Source organism: Chaetura pelagica, unplaced genomic scaffold (genome assembly GCF_000747805.2).
Source record: "Chaetura pelagica isolate M959 unplaced genomic scaffold, ChaPel_1.0 scaffold132, whole genome shotgun sequence".
NCBI lineage: Eukaryota > Metazoa > Chordata > Aves > Apodiformes > Apodidae > Chaetura > Chaetura pelagica.
The window spans coordinates 2,817,071-2,836,757 of NW_009952709.1; the positions used below are offsets into that span (position 1 = coordinate 2,817,071).

Consider the following 19,687-nt stretch of genomic DNA (forward strand, 5'->3'; position numbering starts at 1 on the left):
TATTCCGGTTAAGGGGATCCCTCCTGCCTGGAGCCAGGCACTTTGTCACCAGCCAGCCTGTTTATAATGGAGCTGGTACCCTTCAGTTCTGAGAGGATGGGGAACTCCCTTTGTCCTCTGCTAAGCTGAGCACTTCTCATTCTGATACTTAAAAGCGCTTTGACGCTTTACTGGGAGACAATATTCCTCTCCTTTCACCTTTTCCAGAATGGCCCCATCAACACCCTTGTGTTGCATTTCCAGCCTTGTCTTCGTAATATGGATCACAGCTGGTTGAGTTGAATTTCCCCTGAGTTACCCAGGATGCTGCTGAAAGCACAGGAAGAGCAAAAATGCTTTAATCAGTTAAATCAATGGAACAAAAAAAAAATAGTAGACGAGACCTTAAAATTTACCCCGTGACCTTTGACACTTGCTGTGATGACATCTTTGTGCTGTTTCTTTAAGTGCAAGAGTTTCCTGGGGCTTGGCAGAAGGGTGGAGTGAGGAAGACATGGGAGAGGGGTTTTCTGAGTTTAAAAAGGAAAAAAGAAAATGTCAGTGAGAAAATGGAAATACCCTGATGCTTCTGCAGCCCAATGCTGGAGTTGGTCTCTCCCCTCTCCTGCACGGAAGGGGCTCCTTTTCCCTGAGCTTGACTATGGCCTTATTTAATGGCTTTGCTCTGACATGGAGCCAAGAAAGAGCTTTGCTGTGTGTTGCCTGGTCCTGCGTGTGTTCAGGCATCCACAGCTGCTACCTAGCAAGGGTTGGCTTTTGACTACTGAGGGTTGTTTTGGTTTTGTTTTTTTTTTTATAGCCACAGAGGGCAACTATTAATAGATGATATTTACCAAAACACGAAGCTACACAGCATGACATGGAGGGGAAGAGGGAAACCTGTGTGATTTATGCCAGGAAAATTCCATGCCGAAATGACTGTGCCGAAAGACAGAGTAAAAATGAATATGCCAAGAAGGGGATTTAATCTGTTACTTGGGCTGTGCCAGCGTTTCTCCTCCATTAAGGCTTTGCCCCATCACATGAAGCTTGTTGCTGCATTATTTCTTCAGTGTTAAGCAGCACAAATTGTACAATGGATAAAGATAAGACACAGAGACAAAAAATGGCAACTTTTCTGAGATGTGATTGGACTGTGACTGAAATACCAAGAGGAAGCTGAGGCATTCCTTACCCTGAAGACATTTCAGTTTGATCAGACATGGGATTAGGGGTAAAATGTGAGGAATTCCACATTGTTGTAGGAATGAGCTGATCAGGAGTTTGCCTCTTTGTTTATTGTTTCATTTCTACTTTCTGTGATATGATATAGTGAGACTTGTGCCCTTGTCAGACTTGTAAATTATATTCGTATATTGAAGATGACAAGTTGAGCAGAAAATAGTGAGGGTGTCAATTCAAGCTTCTTTTGTAATTAGAGCTCAGATATAGATTAAATAACATAAAATCTGGATGATATCCATTAGTATACCCATCACTGTTAATCATCTGCATGTTTTCTTTACACCTTTCAAAGACCAGACCCACTACCTGTAGCATTTGGGTATTAAAATCCCCTTTACAATTTGAAAAGCTTTGTCTTAAGTTGTTTTGTGTTTCCTTGATGCATTTATTCAGTTTGTTTAATTAAAAAGGAGTCAGAGAAAGATTAACTAGTGTCAAATTCTAAATAAATAAAGGAGTATGTTGCACTCATTAAGAGAATGTAGGTAAACCTTAAAAAGGCCAGAGCTTAGTTAACTTCACATGACCATCAGAGAGTGTGGATATGTTCCTGAACTGTCTGAATTGCTTGGGTTGGCAGAACTGGCTGAAAACAATTGCAAACAAGCATTTTTTTATCTTATTTCTATCTATCCTTATTTCCAGGAGCTTGATGATGATTTCTTCTTCTACTCACTCACAGTGAACAAAACTGGAGGCAAACATAGGCATGCCTGAGAAATATTACGAATTACAAAAACTGATATTATTCAAAATAACTGAATATTTTTGGGCTTGGCATTTCTGGTTAAGGGGCTTTATTTTGGTTTCGTGTTTGGTTTGCTTTCTGTTAAGGACTAGTTCTGTGAGCTAGTGATACCTCTCAAAATGAGTAGTCTCAGTGTTGTTGCTGGGGATCAGAATTGGCTATTTGCAGTTGTTGTTCTGTTGGTTCCTTAGGGGAACAGTCATGCCATCTGCTTGCAGCAGGTACAGACACGCGGCACGGGAATGATTTGGGGAATTAAATCTATAAGTCTTTATAATTGCTGGAGAAAAGGTAGGCTCTTCCACTAGGATGCAGAGCACTGAGGTTAGAGGCTGAAAATAAGTATGTAAATGTCACACGCGATTTCTATCAGGCTTCCCCATCACGCTGCCTTCCTTAACGGTCACTCAATCCTTTCTATTTTTCCATGTATAGTGTTGTTCCAAGTGCATGTTATGCTTTCTGTCTGGACTAAGTTACATTGCTCTTTGAAGTCCCTAGAAAGATTGAACTCTCAGAGACTTTGGTCTTTGGCTTGGATCTCTACATCCAGAGCACGAGTGAGGTTGAGAGCTTTCCTGAGATGAAGGGCTAAGAGGAAAGCTCCTACAGAACAGCACTGCACCAGAGTGAGCAGAAGAAATGTTTTGGGTAAAGACTGATGGCAACAGTTCACAGCATTATGAAAATTACTTCCCTTTTGCCTCCAGCCTTTTTACCACGGCTGTGTCAGTGCCAAAAACCAGAACTCACTCACTAATTCTTCCAGAATTGATCGGTCATGATAAACTTCCAAACACAGAGTAAAATGCTTCCGTCAGACACATCAGAGTGTCTGTCCAAGTTTGCCTGAAGAAATCTGTGCTGTTTGATCCCCCCCTGCACCCAGTTGGATTCTGAAAAGGGTTAGGAGTTCCTGGCTTCCTCCTTGTACACTGAGAATTCCTCTAATAATTTTGCTTCTGGGGATGGAATTATTAATGAGGTTTTAATTCAAAATGTCTTATTTTGTCTTAAAAATGCAGGCTCAAACCTTTTGTTGTCCTCATGTTAATGAGACACAAAGTTCTTTCTTTGTCCATCCGGGAACACTACATGAAGCATTTCCAGTTTTTGATCTCCTCTACTAGGAGGAGATAGTCCAAGAGGTGGTTCTGAGACGTCTTGGATACTCCCATGCTGAGTAAGGCAGGATGTCAGGTTTATAAAGCTCTTGAGATGTAATTGAGCTGGCAGCAGAGGAATTGGGGAAGTGAGGGAATTCATAACAGCTCCTCTCTCTTTGACAGAGGGCTGCAAGACATTTCCTGCTAACATACATTTTAGAACTGTGGGTTTGCATAACTCAGGGTCTACGTGGAGGAAATAGTGGACAGAAACTACAACCTGCATTTTCTGTTGGGTCCTTTGCAAAGCTAGTTTTGAAGTCATTGAGATCTCAAATCCTGCAGTAGTTGTCAGGGACACGTTACCAAAAAACTACCGCAGCAAACCAGAACAAAGTTGATGTGTGGTTGAGATATGCAAATGGAGTGACAGAGTGTGCAAATGTTATGGGGAAATTAAACTGCATGGGACTGTCTGTAGCAGCTGTACTTGTGGCAAAACTTGGTCAAGAAATTTGCCATCAAGGAAAATTAGAGTTTTCCCCCTCTTGTGTTAGTATTCAACAATGGAGAACAGATCTTTGCATTCTTGTAGCCCCTTCCTAAAGGTCTGTGTTTGATTCAAGTGGATCCACAGGCTTGTGGTGCCAAAACAGGCAATTTCTGTGCTCATGTCTGAAGGCCAAATATATGGGTATGATTTCCTATAGTTTACTGTTACATGCTGGATCAGTATTATGCGTTTCATAAGCTGCCAGTCCAATTTTGTAGGGTCTTGGGAAATGTGTCCTCCAGGGAATGCTTACAATCAGCCTTATGTTTTGAACTGATAGTGCCTGTTTTCTGGTATATTTTAGCAGATCCATATGTGAGGCAACCCAAATGTCCTTCTATCCCACTAATAACCTGGGCATTTGATGTGTCTGCTTCCTTAAGTGGTAGACAACCTTTTCTACTTGATATAGCCTTCAGTTCAAGAAATGTCCACTCTCAGAAGCACACATGTGCAATGGTATTTGCCTTACCTTGTATCTAGGCAGAAGTTGGATGTCCTGCATAGGTTTAAAAAACAGAAGTCTGAAAGTTCTTGAGTATTTGGAAAAGGCACATTTTCATCTTTCCTCTAGCTACTTGTCTCTGGCTCAACAGAGAGAAATCAGGAGGAAGATTTTGATGTCAGGGAGTTAGTTGTGTTGCAGTGTCTGTTACAGCCATTGCTGTCATGTCGCATCTCCCAGCAGCAGTTGCTTGACAAAATTGTCATATACTACATCCTTTCTCCCACTCTTCTTTTCTTTCTGTCTTCCAGGTGTCCAGGAGTGGAAATAAAAAAAAAAAAAAAAAAAAAATTACAAAAAATCTTTTTATTTAGAGAATACACTCTCTACAAGACCTTTTTTTTTTTTTTTTCTGCAGCAACTATTTTCATTGCAGGTGTGTTGGTGTTTCTGCCAGGTCACCTGGCAACTTACTGGGGATTCTGGGAACTTCAAAGCTAAATGTTCTTATGGGAAGTTTCTGTTACAACAACTGACATTTTCTGTTTCCTTGTAATCTCTTCTCTGCTGGGTAAGAACAAAAATAACCATTTTTTTTGTAGCTGTCATAATATTTAGTGGTTCTTTGACTATTAATTTATTTTTTTTCCTTACAACTGTGTGCAAGAATTCATAGCTGAAGATAAAGACTTACTGGTATGATCCACTAAAACACCCTTAAAAAAACCAACAACAACAACAACAACAAGACAGAAAACCAAAAGAGCTAAATATTGGTCTTTTGTTGTACACAGGGAGAAAAAATTCTCATGAACGTAGAAAATGTGAAACTTTTAGTACCAGGACAAAAGGTCTTCTTGGTTTCCTTCAACTGAAGTCTCCATCACAGGACTATGTTCTTTGTGATCTCACTTTGGTGTCTCCTGCCCTTTCCTGTGTAAGATGAAATAAGAGGAAATTTCAACCAGCCTTATTTGAATCAGGTTTTCTTTTCTTTCTCAGAAAAGAGGAAAATTGGGATTATCCTAACCATAAGCCATTGATGATCTGCCCGCTGCAGCAGGACTGACTTTACACACAGCCCTGCCAGGAGTTTAAGAAATGAAATTTGGAGGTCCGTGAGTTATAAAAACAAAAACAGAAAGAAGCAGCATCTCCAAAGCAAAAGTGATGTTTTGCAAGATGCATATTTGGACTGATTATTTTGGCCCATCAACTCCAGAAGCATTGTAATAAAAATGCTAAGTCCTTTGTGATTATATATGATTTTATTATTATTTTTTTTGCTGAGGTTGGCCTGAGTCTGAGTCTCTCTTCATTCCACTAGCAATGTATGTCTCAGTGCCATGGGGTTTATGTGTAGGGAGGATTAGCATCAAAAAGTGAGATTAAAACACCAAAGAATTTGATCTTTGGTTTTGGTTTTGTTTTTCTCATCTTGCTTTTTTTACTGCGTGTTAATTAGGGAAGATGCTAAAGTCCCAGCCACACACCCTGGCCAGGATGGTCCCACGTGTCACCCTCCTGCAGGAGCTGTGACTAATTGCTGTCTAACTGCGAATACCCCAAGGCCACAGTGCTCCTTACCCTGCCCTCTGTTTGGCTTCTTAAAAATCCCAAATATTCCCATGGTAGGTGACCCACTGGAGCCCACCCAGGCAGGGTCCTGACCCATCCTGCCTGCCTGCAGTTGCCTACTGCAAGGGCAGCTGGAGCCCAGGGCAGAGCAGTATCTGTGCAGAAGGGCAACCCTGTGTCTTCTGTAGGCTCTAAAAAGGGGACACAAAGTGTTTCCCAGTGCTCCAGAAGTGCCACTTGAGCTATGACTCCCATGGGTCACACCAACAAGGCACTTCTTAGGACAGGCTGTGAATGTGACCTCAGACCTGACCCCACAATCACTGGGATGGAGAAGAGAAAGACAAGGCTGGAGTTAAAAGTTAGTAGTGGAAGTTGTGAGCCAACTTTAAATACACTTAATTAAAGAAAATTCTGTGCCAAAGCCTCAAGTTTCCTCTTGATCTCCAACTTCCAGGCTGATTAACAGAGGATCTACCTAACTCTTGACCTAACTCCAGGCAGTGAGGACAGGCTGCATTCCTGGGTTCTGGTATTCTTCATAAAAAAATAGGTTTGCTCTGGTGACTGAAACCAAACTCCCCTTTACTTGCACTGTTGTGCAGAGTGCTCTGCTCATATCCATTGGTTGTTCTGGAAGCTTTGGGATGAGAGGTGATGTGTGAATGCTAAATACGATTACAGTGGTGACTACTTGCTCATTGAAAGCAGAGCTCTGGTTCCACAAGGAAATCTGCTTATCAAGGAAATGGTCCTATATTGTCTTCAGTAACTGTGAAGCCAAGGAAAGGACCAGTTTATGGTAGGGAGGTCTGACTTTCCTTCTGCTAAGCACCTTTAGGACTTTTTGCAAGATTGGAAAATACGTGTATATATTGTAAAATACGAGTGAAGGCTTGTAAAATATGATTAGTGGCCACCAGAAGAAAACTTAGAGGATCAGCAAGACAAGCCAATTGCTTATTTAAAAGAAAGATGATCCATATTATCAGAGCATGTAGGCTTAAAAGACAGAGCTTTTAATCCTCACTGTCACACTGAGTGATTTTGTTACTTTGAATAAATTGTTGTATTTCTGTTTCTCAGTTTTCCCATTCAGGAGACAAGGAACCTATTTCATGGTTTCTTCAGTCATGGTAAAATTTCTCGCAGGGAGGCCCAACACAAGGGTTCTTGTCCTGGGTTAGTAGTCCTGAAGCCCTTGGCTGGGGTTGGAGCAGTGCAGAGGGCTTGTGTCAGGGCTTTGACCAGAGTGGAATTTCTCTCTTCATGTTTAGGAAGCGTTTGGAGGCCCAGAGGGGAAGCACTGTGGAAGTGCCAAGCAGTGTAACTGATGGTTAAAATAGCCTCAAAGAAATGTACCCTCCTATACTGATTCAAAAGCTGGAGTGTATGTGAATGAGGTTTGCTGCAGTCAGAAAAGGTTTCCATAAAGCAGCAAAGGAAATCTATTACAACAGCACAGGTTCCTGACAATATCCTTGCACCACTTCTTTCTTTATCACTTGACTTTTCTCCTTGTTACAATGGTTCAGCTTGTAGAGTCTGGAAAAACATCAGGGTAACCAGGGCAGAGGGAATATCAGATGGAGATGAGAGATGGATAAGAGACAAATTACAGTACATTTCTCATGGGTCATTTGGCTCTAGTCTTGAGAGAGAGAGAAAAAAGAAATCCAAAGTAGTAAAAGAAAGAAAGAGAGACAATCAAAACAAATAAACCTGCCAGTGTTGCTGATTTCAAAGGTCTGTGAAATGTGCATGTATGTTCCATAATGCTTTGCTATTTTAAAGAGATGCATCTTGAAATGTTCCATGCTTTAATCCTACTCACTGCTTTAGAAGTTAATTGTACAATAAGATCACAATTCTCTTTGCCAAGGCTTTCCCTTTGTTTTCTTTTTTCTTCCTGCAAGTTGGCCAGCCAGTATATCTTTTCCTAGTTCTGTGTAGTTCGTTAACTTAATTATTTTTTATGGTTGTGTGAGGAAATGGGGCTTTTCAGTACTTGCTGCATGAGTGAACTCAAATGTTGCTCTGCTCTTGGACGTAGACCTTGCAAAGGAAGAAGGCTCTGTGATCACATATTTATGGTCTGCACTCTTTTTAGCAACTCTTTTTAAACCCACATAAAGGTTATATAAAGTTGGGGTCTCCAGTATAAAAATCGGCAGCAAGGCCTGGGAGGATAAACAGAGAGAGGGAACAAATAATTCTGTGTGCACTAACAGCCACCTCGAATTTTTGCCCAGAGCTCAGACAGAACATGTTTGACACTTGAAAATTTTTGCATCATCTTTTTCCCCATTCTTTTTCCATGAGCCTCTACTTGTTCTTATCCTGGCCAGAACCAGCAGCAAAAGCGCCGGGGAAAGAAAGAAAAAAAAATCTGTTTTCACTGTATTTCTGAATCTCAGCCCAGGTTTGTGAAGGATTTGGCAAGGATTTACAAACCTTTGAGAGAATCCGTGTGGAGATCTGAGGAAACCCGCCTCCCTCCTTAAATAAACAAGTTTTGTTGGCCACAAATTGGGCAAAAATTGGTCGTTTCAACTGAGGTTTCCTTTGAGATTTTGGATTTGAACCTGAAGCTGCACTTGGAGAATCAAATTTTGCTCTGACTAACTCTGGATTTACACTGGAGCAAATACATCACAGTCACAGCTGATACTTGTGTGCAGCCCAGTGAGAACAGAAGTTGGCTCAAAGTCTAAACTCACATGAACCCAACGAAAGGAAGACCCAGAGTTGGGTTTGGACTAGTCCAACCATCAGGTTTATTCCAACCTGTTGCTGTGGTTCAGCCTATTAAGTCAATGTTGTATTTAAAGCCTCCAGAAGTTATCTGCCAGTGATTGTATGAAATAAAGCTGTTATCAGTTTTTAGAGGCATTTTGTTTAGACTTATATGGGGAAGAAGAACTGTTTCCCACAGGCCTTTATGAGAAAGCCACACAGGACTGAGCAGGTTTGCACCGTTAAGGTTTTAGAGGTGATTATACTGTGTTTCAAATCTTAATAGCAAATAATTTCCTTAATGGCTAGAGTAGGGTTTTTTACCCTTGCAGTCCTATAGATTTGTAGTGCAAAATATTGCAGTAAAGATGCACTTGTTTCCTACTGGAAAAACAGCATTTCAGAGAAAATGGAATGAAACTGGTGACAATTGTCACCATTCCTTATTTTAAGCCAAGGAGCTGCCCTTAGTCTCTGTGGCAGGGTAAGGAAATCCCAGACAGAAAGGACTCCCATATTTTGCACAATAAAACTCATTTTCTGCCTGCACAGGGACTTTTTAAACTAGATCATGTTGTTTAAAGCCTGGTCAAACCTGACCTTGAATGTTTCCAGGGTTGGGACCTCCACCACCACTCTGGGCAACCTGTTCCAGGGCTTCACCACCCTCAGTGTAAATAACTTCTTCTCAATGTCTAATTTAAATCTACCCTGCTCTAATTTAAGACCCTTGCCCCTCATCCTATTGCTACAAGTCCTTGTAAAAAACCCTCATCCACCTTTGTCCAGCAATCCCGAGTGCATTAGTGGAGTCTCAGTGATACAAAGTTCAGCACAGGCTACCAGACTGACCCAAGTAGCTGGGTTTACATTTGAACAATTATCCTAAGTGTCTTTTCTTGGATCCCTATCATGATTATTATTATTTTATTTATTTTTTGCCAAAACATTCTTCCTTTCTTGTAACAGGAGATCAGATTTGGGGGCTGTAGAGGACATTTTGCTGCTGAGGATAAACCAAACTACTTTAGCAGCTGCCAAGCCTACATGTGCTGACAGTGCTTGCAATTTATGCCTGTGGACATGACCTAGTGACTGCCTGGTTTGGATGCAGTTGGAGTTGCAGTTACACATTTGGATTTCAGTGTGAACACAGACAGTGATCTGGATCTAAATTGGGACCTGAAGCTTTTTACTTGTAATATCCTGGCTCCGCTCTATTTCAGGCTCTGCCCAAATCACTGAAAGATTTATACCTTTATCAATAAATTATCATGACTTTTACTACACTTACACCAGTGTCTTAAATTAACACTAACTAAATGTAGATGAGGCACGCTTCCTGCTTCACATGATTTATGGCAATCTGTCTGAAATGAGCAGCAAAATTAAATTTGCCAGCAAAGGCAGATCTTTAATGTCAGGTCAGACAAAAATTTTATTACAAACCCACAGCTAAAGAGGTTTAGGTTTGTTTTTTTCTTCTTCTTCATGTTTTTTTATAGACTTTAGGCAGGGGAAAAAAAAAAAAAAAAGAAATGTTAGTAGGTCTGAAATTTTCACTGCATACTTTATGTCAGGCTGGAGGTGATAGGCAGGAGGAATATAGCAGTTACATGGCTCTGACAAGCTCTGAGCTTGAGGACTGTGTCCTCTTTGGGTGACCTGCCTTTGAGAAGGATGTGGAGAGTGCAGATGACAGCATTGGAAATTACCAGAGGCCTTAAAAGTATAACCAGCTAACAGTGGAGAGAAGTTGAAGAAATCAGGTGGGTCTAGCCTAAGAATGAGATGGTTTACAGGGGATATCATAACTTTTCATATGGGTTATAGGTCTGGCAGAGCAGAAGGGAATAATCTCCCTTGTCTGTGGGGAATGACACCATCAGGCATGTGCATTGTTTGCAGCAAAGTGGATTCAGGTGGATGAATCTTCACAAAAACATTCTGACTGTAAAGGTGCTGAAAAGTGGGCTGCAGGTTGCTGGGGCAGTGGCAGAGTCCCTGTCATGTATGGTGCTCAGTAGGAGCAGTATGAGCTCAGTGTGACATGTAAAGAAGTCCATGTGTCAGGATGGAAGGCGAGTGCTCTTTGGATATCCTTTCAAGACCTGTTTTTCTGTGACAGAAGGCAAAAGGCAGCTTATGCACAGCCATCAACACTGTGCCTCCAAAAGTTCCATATCTAGCCACCCAAGACTGAGAAATCACAGGGGAAAAAGCTAAATTGTAATTGTGCACATCTGCCAAATGGCCCCATTTCAAGGTCAGCTTTCAGTGCTTTTGAAGTCATGGGTCTTGCCTTTATGTCCAGGAAGAATATAATTTATCTCAAAACTGTCCATTCACTGGAGACACTGAAAATCTCTAGGTGGACACTGTACCCTAAGACCTTGTGATGCCTGTACTACTTGAACAAATGGGACAGTTGGTGAGTGCCTGGCCACACAGGAACTGTTGCAGTGTTTGCTGCTCTAATGAGTCCAGAGGAGGCCACCAAGATGATCAAAGGCCTGGAACACCTCTGCTATGAAGACAGGCTGAGAGAGTTGGGGCTGTTCAGTCTAGAGAAGAAAAGGCTCCAGAGAGACCTTATAGTGGCCTTCCAGTACTTGAAAGGGGCTCCAGGAAAGCTGGGGAGGGGCTTTTCATCTGAGAAGATAGTGATAGGACAAGGAATAATAGTTTTAAATTGAGAGAGGAGAGATTTAAGTTAGATATTAGGAAGAAATTCTTCACTATAAAGGTGGTGAGGAAATGGAATGGGTTGCCCAGGGAGGTTGATGATGCCCCATTTCTGGAGGTTTTTAAGGCCAGGTTGGAAGAAGTTTTGTGCAACCTGATCTAGTGGTAGAGTTCCTTGCTCATGGCAGAGGGGTTGGAACTTAATGATCTTTGAGGTCCCTTTCAGTGTTAATGATTCTATGGTTCTATGACTCTATCAGAGCTGGAGGAACCAAGGGAACACCACTGAGATGTATCAGCCACACCACGCTGTGAGCCATACCTGGGTCTGTCACAGGTTGTGGACAAGTGTTGCCAGAGCTGCCCAGAAAAGCTTTCTCTTTATCAGCTACTCTGTATAACATGATTTCAGCAGGGCTGCCAGTTCTAGTGAGAGCATCAAAAGCAGAAACAAGAAGTCTTGAGGAGGAGAGTGATGTACTGGTTTCCTCTGATTCCAGCAGAATTAGTCTGTCCTGCCCTATGTTGAACCCACTAGGTAAAGGCTGGGACATTTTATGTCAAGAAATAGAATGGAGACTTCTTGAGGCTGACTTCCCATTGCAGAAGATCCTTGACTTTGGGATTCAGGGGTGTTTTTTTTAATGATGAAATACATTGTCTTTTATTCCTAACAAACTCATCAGGCAGTTGGAGTCCATAATCAATAGAGAGCAGATAGCAAAGTTCCTGCTCAGTGTTTGGGTGGAGTCTTGCAAATAATCCCTTAAGTACCCTGTTTGTTTTCTTGCTGTAAAGTGACACTTGTCTTTGAAGAAAAAAAATAAAACAAAAATAACCGAAAAACAAAGTCAAATAGAGAATAACTCAGAGCAAACAGTAGAAAACATTTCCTAACAATAAGAGCTGAAAGGCTTCGTGTTGCTTACAAAAACAACCATGAGTGCAAGAGGCTGCACCCAAACCATGTTAGGGAAGACAGGAGAGCCACTCTCTGACCTGGAAGAAAACGGGGAAAGGTTTCCGACTCAACCCAGTTATAAAACTGCTTGACTCTAGTCACCAAGGCCAGATTTAATATGATTAGACCTGATGCTAACTGAGTTTAAAAACTAGTGTCAAACACATTTGTAGTAAGTGGCAGAGATTTGTGGCTGGGTTTGGTTTTGGAGCTGAGGGTCAACAAGAAGGGAGCTCCTGACAGTGTCCCCACTGGCTGAGGAGTGGCTGCTTGGGATCTTCACCTCCCCATCCAGGGATGAGTCCTGCTGGGGTGAAGCCACAGCCCTTATAGACAGGAAAGGGGCTCAACAGGTGAGATTGGCATGGGGATAAGAGCTCATGGGGATAAGAGTTGCACCACTGGTAATGCTGTCATGGGATGCTGCTGGATAAGCTAAAAGCTCCACTAGAATGAAACTGGAGCACTGGAAGGAATATGTGCTCCTGGTGGAGGTCTGGGGCTTATTGGCTAAGGTTCAGCTGCTGTATGGTACAGTTTCAGAGGGCTATTTACACTGCAGTGGAAGAAAAACTATATTGAAGCTGTGCTTTGGGCAAATAAGTCAATGGAAAGCTCTGGGTGGGAATGTGCATGTTGCCTGATATGATTTGGTGTCCCAAATGGCCTTAAACAGCCCATAGAATTTCTACGTCTAAAACAGATTCCAGCAAAGGAGACCTTTTATGATGCACTAATAGGCTCATTAGGCTTTCCTGAGCAAGGCACAGTCACAGCAGCGTATGTTTTTTCCATTACAGGAATTACACATGTTTTGTTGTGCTTTGGGTTTTGTTTTGTTTTCCACATAGGCTTGCCCTGACAGTTCCCCCATTCAGGTTTATATTGGAGGTACCATCTCGAGCCAATGAATTTTATGAAATATGTTGCTGGCACTGACAGGGAGATGCATAAAGGAAATATTCTAATGACAGCTGGAAAGGCTTTGATCCCTTTCCAAGACTGCACTCATGTCTTTGAAATGCGAGTTTGGCAGTGCTGGAAAGGCTGGGCTCTTTGGCTCTCTTTGGCACGCACCCATGTGACAGACATTATGTCCTCTATCAGGGGACCCACATAACCTTGAGAAGTGTAAGCAACGCTCGCGGATTGCGTTGGGTCAGATAGTCTGGGCTGATAACAAAGCAGCCGCCGCAGCAGGAGAGAGTCAGCCTAGTCCAATGTAAGAACTGAAAACTGTTTTGACCTGGTAACTGTTGGGTCTGCTGCCTGCGGCTACGTAGTTGGACATGAACTGCAAAAGTAGTTAATTTATGCCTCCTTGAGTGTAGGAATGTGGTGATGATGGATAGGGATGGGAGGTTATTAGAAACATGGGGAGGAAGGAGAGGATGGAATTCCAGCTTGTGTTTTTATCTCTTACACACACACGCACTGGTTCCTTTCCATACAAGCTCTTGGCTGTCTTGCATGTGTACACAATCCAAGCCCTTGCTTACACACTCACACCTCTGCTCCTGCACACACACGCAGCCACATGTTCACACACTTACAGGGGATTTGCCTGGGCTAAGTGCTGGAGCATGTTTATGTATGGGGGTTGCTGCTTGCTTTTACAAAGGGGTTTGCATTTACACTCTCCCAAGCATGATCTGCTTACACCTCCTCCTGTGCAGTCTCTCTGCTAAAAATACTGCTAGTGTTCTGTTCTTACACCATTTGAATTTATTCTGCTCATTTGCAGGCTTTTGTTGGCCAGCAGAGAGTAAGTAGTCAGAGAAACAGTGTAAAGCCAAGTCCAATTGACTTAGTGCAACAAATTTATGTAAGACATGAGTTCAGACTCAGGGATGCACTGACATCACTGGCCAATGAGTTAAATGCTGTCTGCTCTGGCTGTTGTCTGCAGTGATCATCTGTGTACACAACAGCCCTAGATGCTGGAGCACACAGAGCCTGTGTGCAAGTGAGAGAGCGATTGTGGCCATGAGCTGAGGATATCAATGGGGATTGCATTGTGTAAACAAGAAGCAAAGAGACATTTGAGAATAAAGAAATATTAGTTTAGATTATTTTAAACCAAAAGAGCGAGGATAAAAATGGTAACCTCAGGAGGGGAGTTGATTATAGTTGTTCCTACAAGGATTTGCATCAGCCATAAAGCATCTGCATCCAGAGTCAACAATCAGAGGCTCGGTGCAGACACTGGGCCCTTCCTTCCCACTGAGATACAAAACACACAAACATTTTTCTACCCAGAGGTATACAGTGCTTCTGTTTCTGTCCTTTTCTGTCTTATATGAATTATCATGTCGCATTCCTTCTTACACTTTTGCTCATTGTGTTTTATTGATGCTGCCACACGTGCAGATATGCACACTGTGCCCTTGATGTGCACCGTGCTCTGTCGCATGTTCCCCCAATGTGCTTATACTTTCATTTGGAAATGCACATTAGTTCTCATGGGTAATATCAATTTTTTTCTGTGGAGATGTGTAAGTATGAGCCCATATTTGGGCTCAAGAAATTCCTGGAAATAGGTTGTACACAGCCTCAGAACACTGTGCAGATGCAACCGAACAAGGAGCTAAGGGAAAGATCTGTGGATTTTCCATAGATGTGTTGGGAACAGTGGAGAGATGAGAAATGTGTAAAGGGTCACAGTGCTGACCTGTCCTTCAAGATGTCATCACATCCATTAGAGGATAAAAACTGTATGGAATGGAAACATACCCTTTCACTGGTGTCCCCAAAGAGCACATCTTTGTCCATGAGTCAGTGAGGGCCTGGGGACACCCAACCATAAACTATTTTGGAGGCAATGACTTCAGCAAGTGGCAGGGGAAGCTATTGTGGAAATATGAATGTGTTTTCCATTGGGGAGTCCTCCAGGGAAGGACAGAAAGATCTTGGTGCTGAGCCAACTCCCCTATTTTTTCTTCACCCTTCTGGGAATGAAAGCCTTTCAAAGTATGCAGGGAACCCTACTTACTGTGTCTGAGTGCATCTGGTTTGTGAGAGCTACGTGAGCCCTGTGCACACCCATGCACATACAGACGAGGGGACTTTAGGAAACAGGAAGCAACCTGCTCAGGACCATCATGGTTTCCTTTCCTTATGAGCTAGTCAACCATGCTTGACTCGATATGATCTCTCTTTCCATTGTTTCTCCAGTGCAGATGGGATGACTCGTCCTTATTTTAAGTTACGTGTTAGTGCTACACTTGAAATCAAAAGGTCAGGTGAGAGGGAGACAGAGGAGCAATGGCTTTACTCTTATGTTTCCCATTCTCCAGAGTTATTCTAAGTTGGAGCCCTGTGGTGTCACTGGAAACACTGTAGTATCATGGCACATGCTTCAGCAAGGAGCTCCTCCTGCATTCCAGTGTTGACAAAGTCTGCTCCTTCACAGGAGTGCTAACAGTGCTTCCCACAGCCAGCAAGCTGAAGGGACTGGTATTGCTTGCCTGCTAGCAGATTGCTCTCTGACCTCCAGACATCCCAAAAATTAAGAAGAAATGCTGCTCATCTTGGGGAGGCAACCTAAGGAGCCTTAGGGATATATGTTGTGTTATGGTACCACTGCTGTGGAGATCTCTTGCAGGGAGATCTCTTGGCCCAACTTTGCTTGCTGAAAATAGCAATTCCTGAACACCCATCCTGTGTTGGGGATGGACAATGTGCAACTCAGCACAAGTGACCCACAGGAGCTGAAGGAGCTTTGTGAGCTGGTGTTAGCTGTTGAGCCAGCCTGAAGATGGGAAGCTTGTTTTTGTGAAGGAAAATTAGAGTTAACAATGATAAACAGCTTAGAGGAAATGTGCAAGGTAACTGTTGATGTAAAAAGATTTACTGACCATAATCCGTGGTTAATTACATTAATAATAGATAGATTCCTATACTTATCTTAGGAATGTGCACAGCTTTGCGTTTTTACCTTGAATTTTGTGGCCTTAGTTAATCAAAGGCCTGAAGTTCTCAGATGAGATTCACTATATAAATGCAAAGTAATTGAAGTTTGGGAGTGGATTATTAAAATATTTCAGGTGATTGATAAGCAGGATATTATAAGATCTTTGCCTGGATTGCAGCACTGCCTCAATATTTTGCTACTTTTTGTGTCACCTTAAAAAAAAATAAAATTAAAACAGCTTTTCTTTTCTACAGAGCATATTTAGATGTCAATGAACTAAAGAACATACTCAAACTGGATGGATCCACACACCTCAACATTTTCTTTGCCAATTCCTCTGAGGAAGAGCTGGCTGGAGTGGCAACTTGGCCCTGGGACAAGGAAGCCTTGATGCATCTAGGTGAGTGATAAAGATGTTTCTTTGTAAAACATTCTTTTGAGGTGCTAAGCAGGAAAAACAAATAATGTGTTCAGCTCTGTTCTGATTTCTTATCATTCCTCTAATATATAGTCAGGGGAAAAAAAGTATTTCACGATTCCCAGATACTGGCTCACAACCAGGAAAATATTAGGTTATAAACCCAAAGCATATTATGGTATTTGTAGATGATGTCAAGCTGAAAGTATTTCACCTTTTAAGTGAAGCTACTTTACAGGGCATTCACTCCATGGGAGCACTTAGTTAAAAGACTGGGGGGAATAGGTTGGGGGATGCTAGACAGAGGTGGATTTTTAACCTTAGCCTGTTATGTACTGATCCTTAGCTCATTACTTAGTAATTGTTCAATTAATTTTCCTCACAGACTATTGTTAAAATTTGTTGCTATTTTTCTCTAACCAATTTGCTAAAGAGCAAACTGCTGAGAGGTTGTATTTCTAGTGTTTGTGTGAGTGGAACTGGAAAGAGTTCACCACTCTGCAGGTTGCCCTGTATGTTTCATAACCAGGTTGCAGAGCAGGGCTGCTGGAACCCAGGGATCCAGACAAAGCTGTGCAACCTCCCAAATAACTCATTGCCCTGACACCTGCAGTGCCACCAGACCTGTGCTCCTTGCAAAATGTCAGATGAACCTGCATATATTTGGAAGGCATCAGCTTTGTTTGTATGTACTTCTCTTAACTGCACAAACCTCTCTGAGGCTGCAAACCTGATCTGGTCATCTTATAAGAGCAGTTTTCCAGATATTTCTCCACTCTGTCCAGACCTTCCTAGGCTGGAAGAGAAGTCTAGTTTCAGCCAAGCTCATTTTTTGTGAAAGGCTGTTTCAGATGGTTTTTGTATTACCCAACCCCACCTTGAGCAAAATGAAACAGACGTGGCAAATGTAAAGCCTGGACAGGGAGGGCAAATACAGCATTTATTGTAAAGCATTCTGTAAGTGCTGAAGTACAGCCTGAGCCACCAGTCAGGGAGGTTTTTCCACGTTCAAAAATACATCACTCCAAAACCTAGAAGTCAACCACTCTTTATAGTCACCTGTCTCCTTAGCTGAGGAAGGCTCCATGGTCAGAGCAAGCAGTTGGAGCTGGCTGCCTCACTTCAGTTAGCAAATGTTTTATTACAACATCTAGCTCTGCAGCTGTGCTGGAAGAAGTGGGAGCAAACTTCCCTTCCCAAGGCCGGCACCAACGCATCCAGTCTCCTGCCGAGCTAGGCTGGAAGTGAAGCCACTTCCAGTTTGACTTGCCTCCAGCTCTGTCTCCATGGGCTCCTGCTGGGAGCACCCAAAACAGAAGATGCTGAAAATGCCTGTCAGTGAGCATTCCCCATGGCAACATCTGGGGAAAACAGAGTGATAGTAACTCTTCTCTCAACCAGCACCCACCCTGCTGTGGTTTCTATCACTGGTGATACACCTGCACTAGCCCCTCAGCAACTCTCTTTGCTTCTGATTGTGCAGCAGTTTGTGTTGCTGGAAGGAAATGTTAGTCCCAGCGTCGCTGCTGGAGTGAAATCAAACTGCAATGTAGCCAGTCCTTCCTGGAATGAATATTTTCACAGCTTCCCTTGGTGTTGTCATGGGAGGGAACAGAGAGCGAGGGGAGAGCTCCAGAGTGCAAAGAAGAACCTTCTGCAAGAGGGCTGGGGCTTGCCCAGAGCCCTGATGAGTTCTTCTGTCACTTTGTTAAGCTAATTGTCAACATCATGCCTGAGCAAAACAATTTAGACTCAGCTCCAACAGTGGATTGACAGAATTCATTGACCAAAAAAAGATCTCACAAGAGAAAAAATAATAATAATAATAAAGGCATTAGGCAACAGTTTAAAGTTAACTTGCAATGAAAAAAAAAAAAAAAAAGTAAAAATAAATAAATAATGATCATAATTTCCTGTCATAATAGCCCTCCCAGACCTGTGCTTGCTCTGTAAGAATTCATCTTTAATCTTTTTTACTCTCTTCTATAAATCCAATATGTACTTAATAAAAAAATATGAAATATGTCCTGTGGTGCAGATCTAAAGGCTGGGATAGAGATTGTCTGGGTGAGGGAGTTTATCTTTTCTGTAAAACTGCAATTGATTTAGATTCTTGACAGCTGTGAAAAATATACATTTTCAACAAAGGCAGAAATAAAATCTCTCTCCCCAGCTGCCTGAGGGCTGTCCAATGCCAGAACCATTTACCCAGACTTTATATTGAAGGCATGTCCTGCTGAGGAATTTCAGCAATACTCCTGCCATTGGAAAACAAACTCTGGAAGTATCTTTTGGAATAAGACCCCCACAAAACAATACACCAAGATACTCTCAGGGTGTTAGTGGCTCCACACATGTAGAGACCAAGCACCAGAAGTTTCAGGGTGTTTGTTTAAAGGGGGAGAGAGGGATAGAAGGAACATAGGGATTGCAGTGAGTGCATACTGATAGACAATTAATTGTAGACAATTAATTGGGCATGTGGAGAACTGGTGTAAGGACCAGTCCGGTGCTGTGAAAAGAATGTGCAGGTGGTACATGTGGTGTAATAGGCAAGATGTTGCAGTGTGGTTGATTGTGTTCACTCTTTGGTGTGTGTATTGAAATTTTCAGTTCATTTTTAAAAATTCTGTATTTTGTGGGTTTGTACATGCCCATGTGACTCCTCTCCACTGTGCTTGTGTGGCATATGTGCCCATGCACAAAAGGAAAGTCTTTTCTCTGTGTGTCCTTGAAATACATCTGAAGTGGTCCTTCCTCTCTCTTAAACACTGATAAAATTTCAGTTGTGACACTGTATCATGTATAGACACTGCACTTGAAGGAAAACAGGAGACAACTGGGAAAAACAACAGTCAGGGAGGTCTAGAAAAAGGAGAGGTGGAATGGATTACAGTTATGCAGGCTGAAAGAAAAGAGCCTGAATTGGAGATGATGACAATCTCATAAAAGCTGATGAAAGGGGAGGAGAAACTTCTGTCCTTCGTATCTGTGTGAGGCAGGACATGTAGTCATGAACTTTAGTTGCCAAAAAATCAATGCAGATTAAATGTGAGTTAAATCCTGGCAGCCATAAGGATACTGAGTGCTGACATTGATTGCTGGGGCACTCATGTCATCAGGGGTTGTAAAGAGACATTAGACCAATATGTGGGAGGGATGATATAGACCTAATTGTTCCTGTCTTGTTGGAGAATGGAATTAGATGACTCCTTAGGATCTACTCAGTCTTATTTTCCTGTAATTCTCTGATTATTGCAACCAAGTCTCCAGGCAAATGAGAAGGAACAGTCTACAGTGTGTCAGAACCTGGTGATCTC

At 42.3% G+C, this 19,687-nt stretch overlaps 1 protein-coding gene across 1 annotated transcript in view; it reads left to right on the forward strand.

Annotated features, from left to right (window-relative positions):
• Positions 1 to 19,687, forward strand: part of PAPPA (pregnancy-associated plasma protein A, pappalysin 1) — a 182,973-nt gene that overhangs the window by 38,329 nt on the left and 124,957 nt on the right. Inside the window, exon 3 of the mRNA XM_009994319.1 lies at positions 16,204 to 16,349. Coding sequence (XP_009992621.1) covers positions 16,204 to 16,349 — 146 coding nt within the window. The remainder of the gene's footprint in view (positions 1 to 16,203; positions 16,350 to 19,687) is intronic.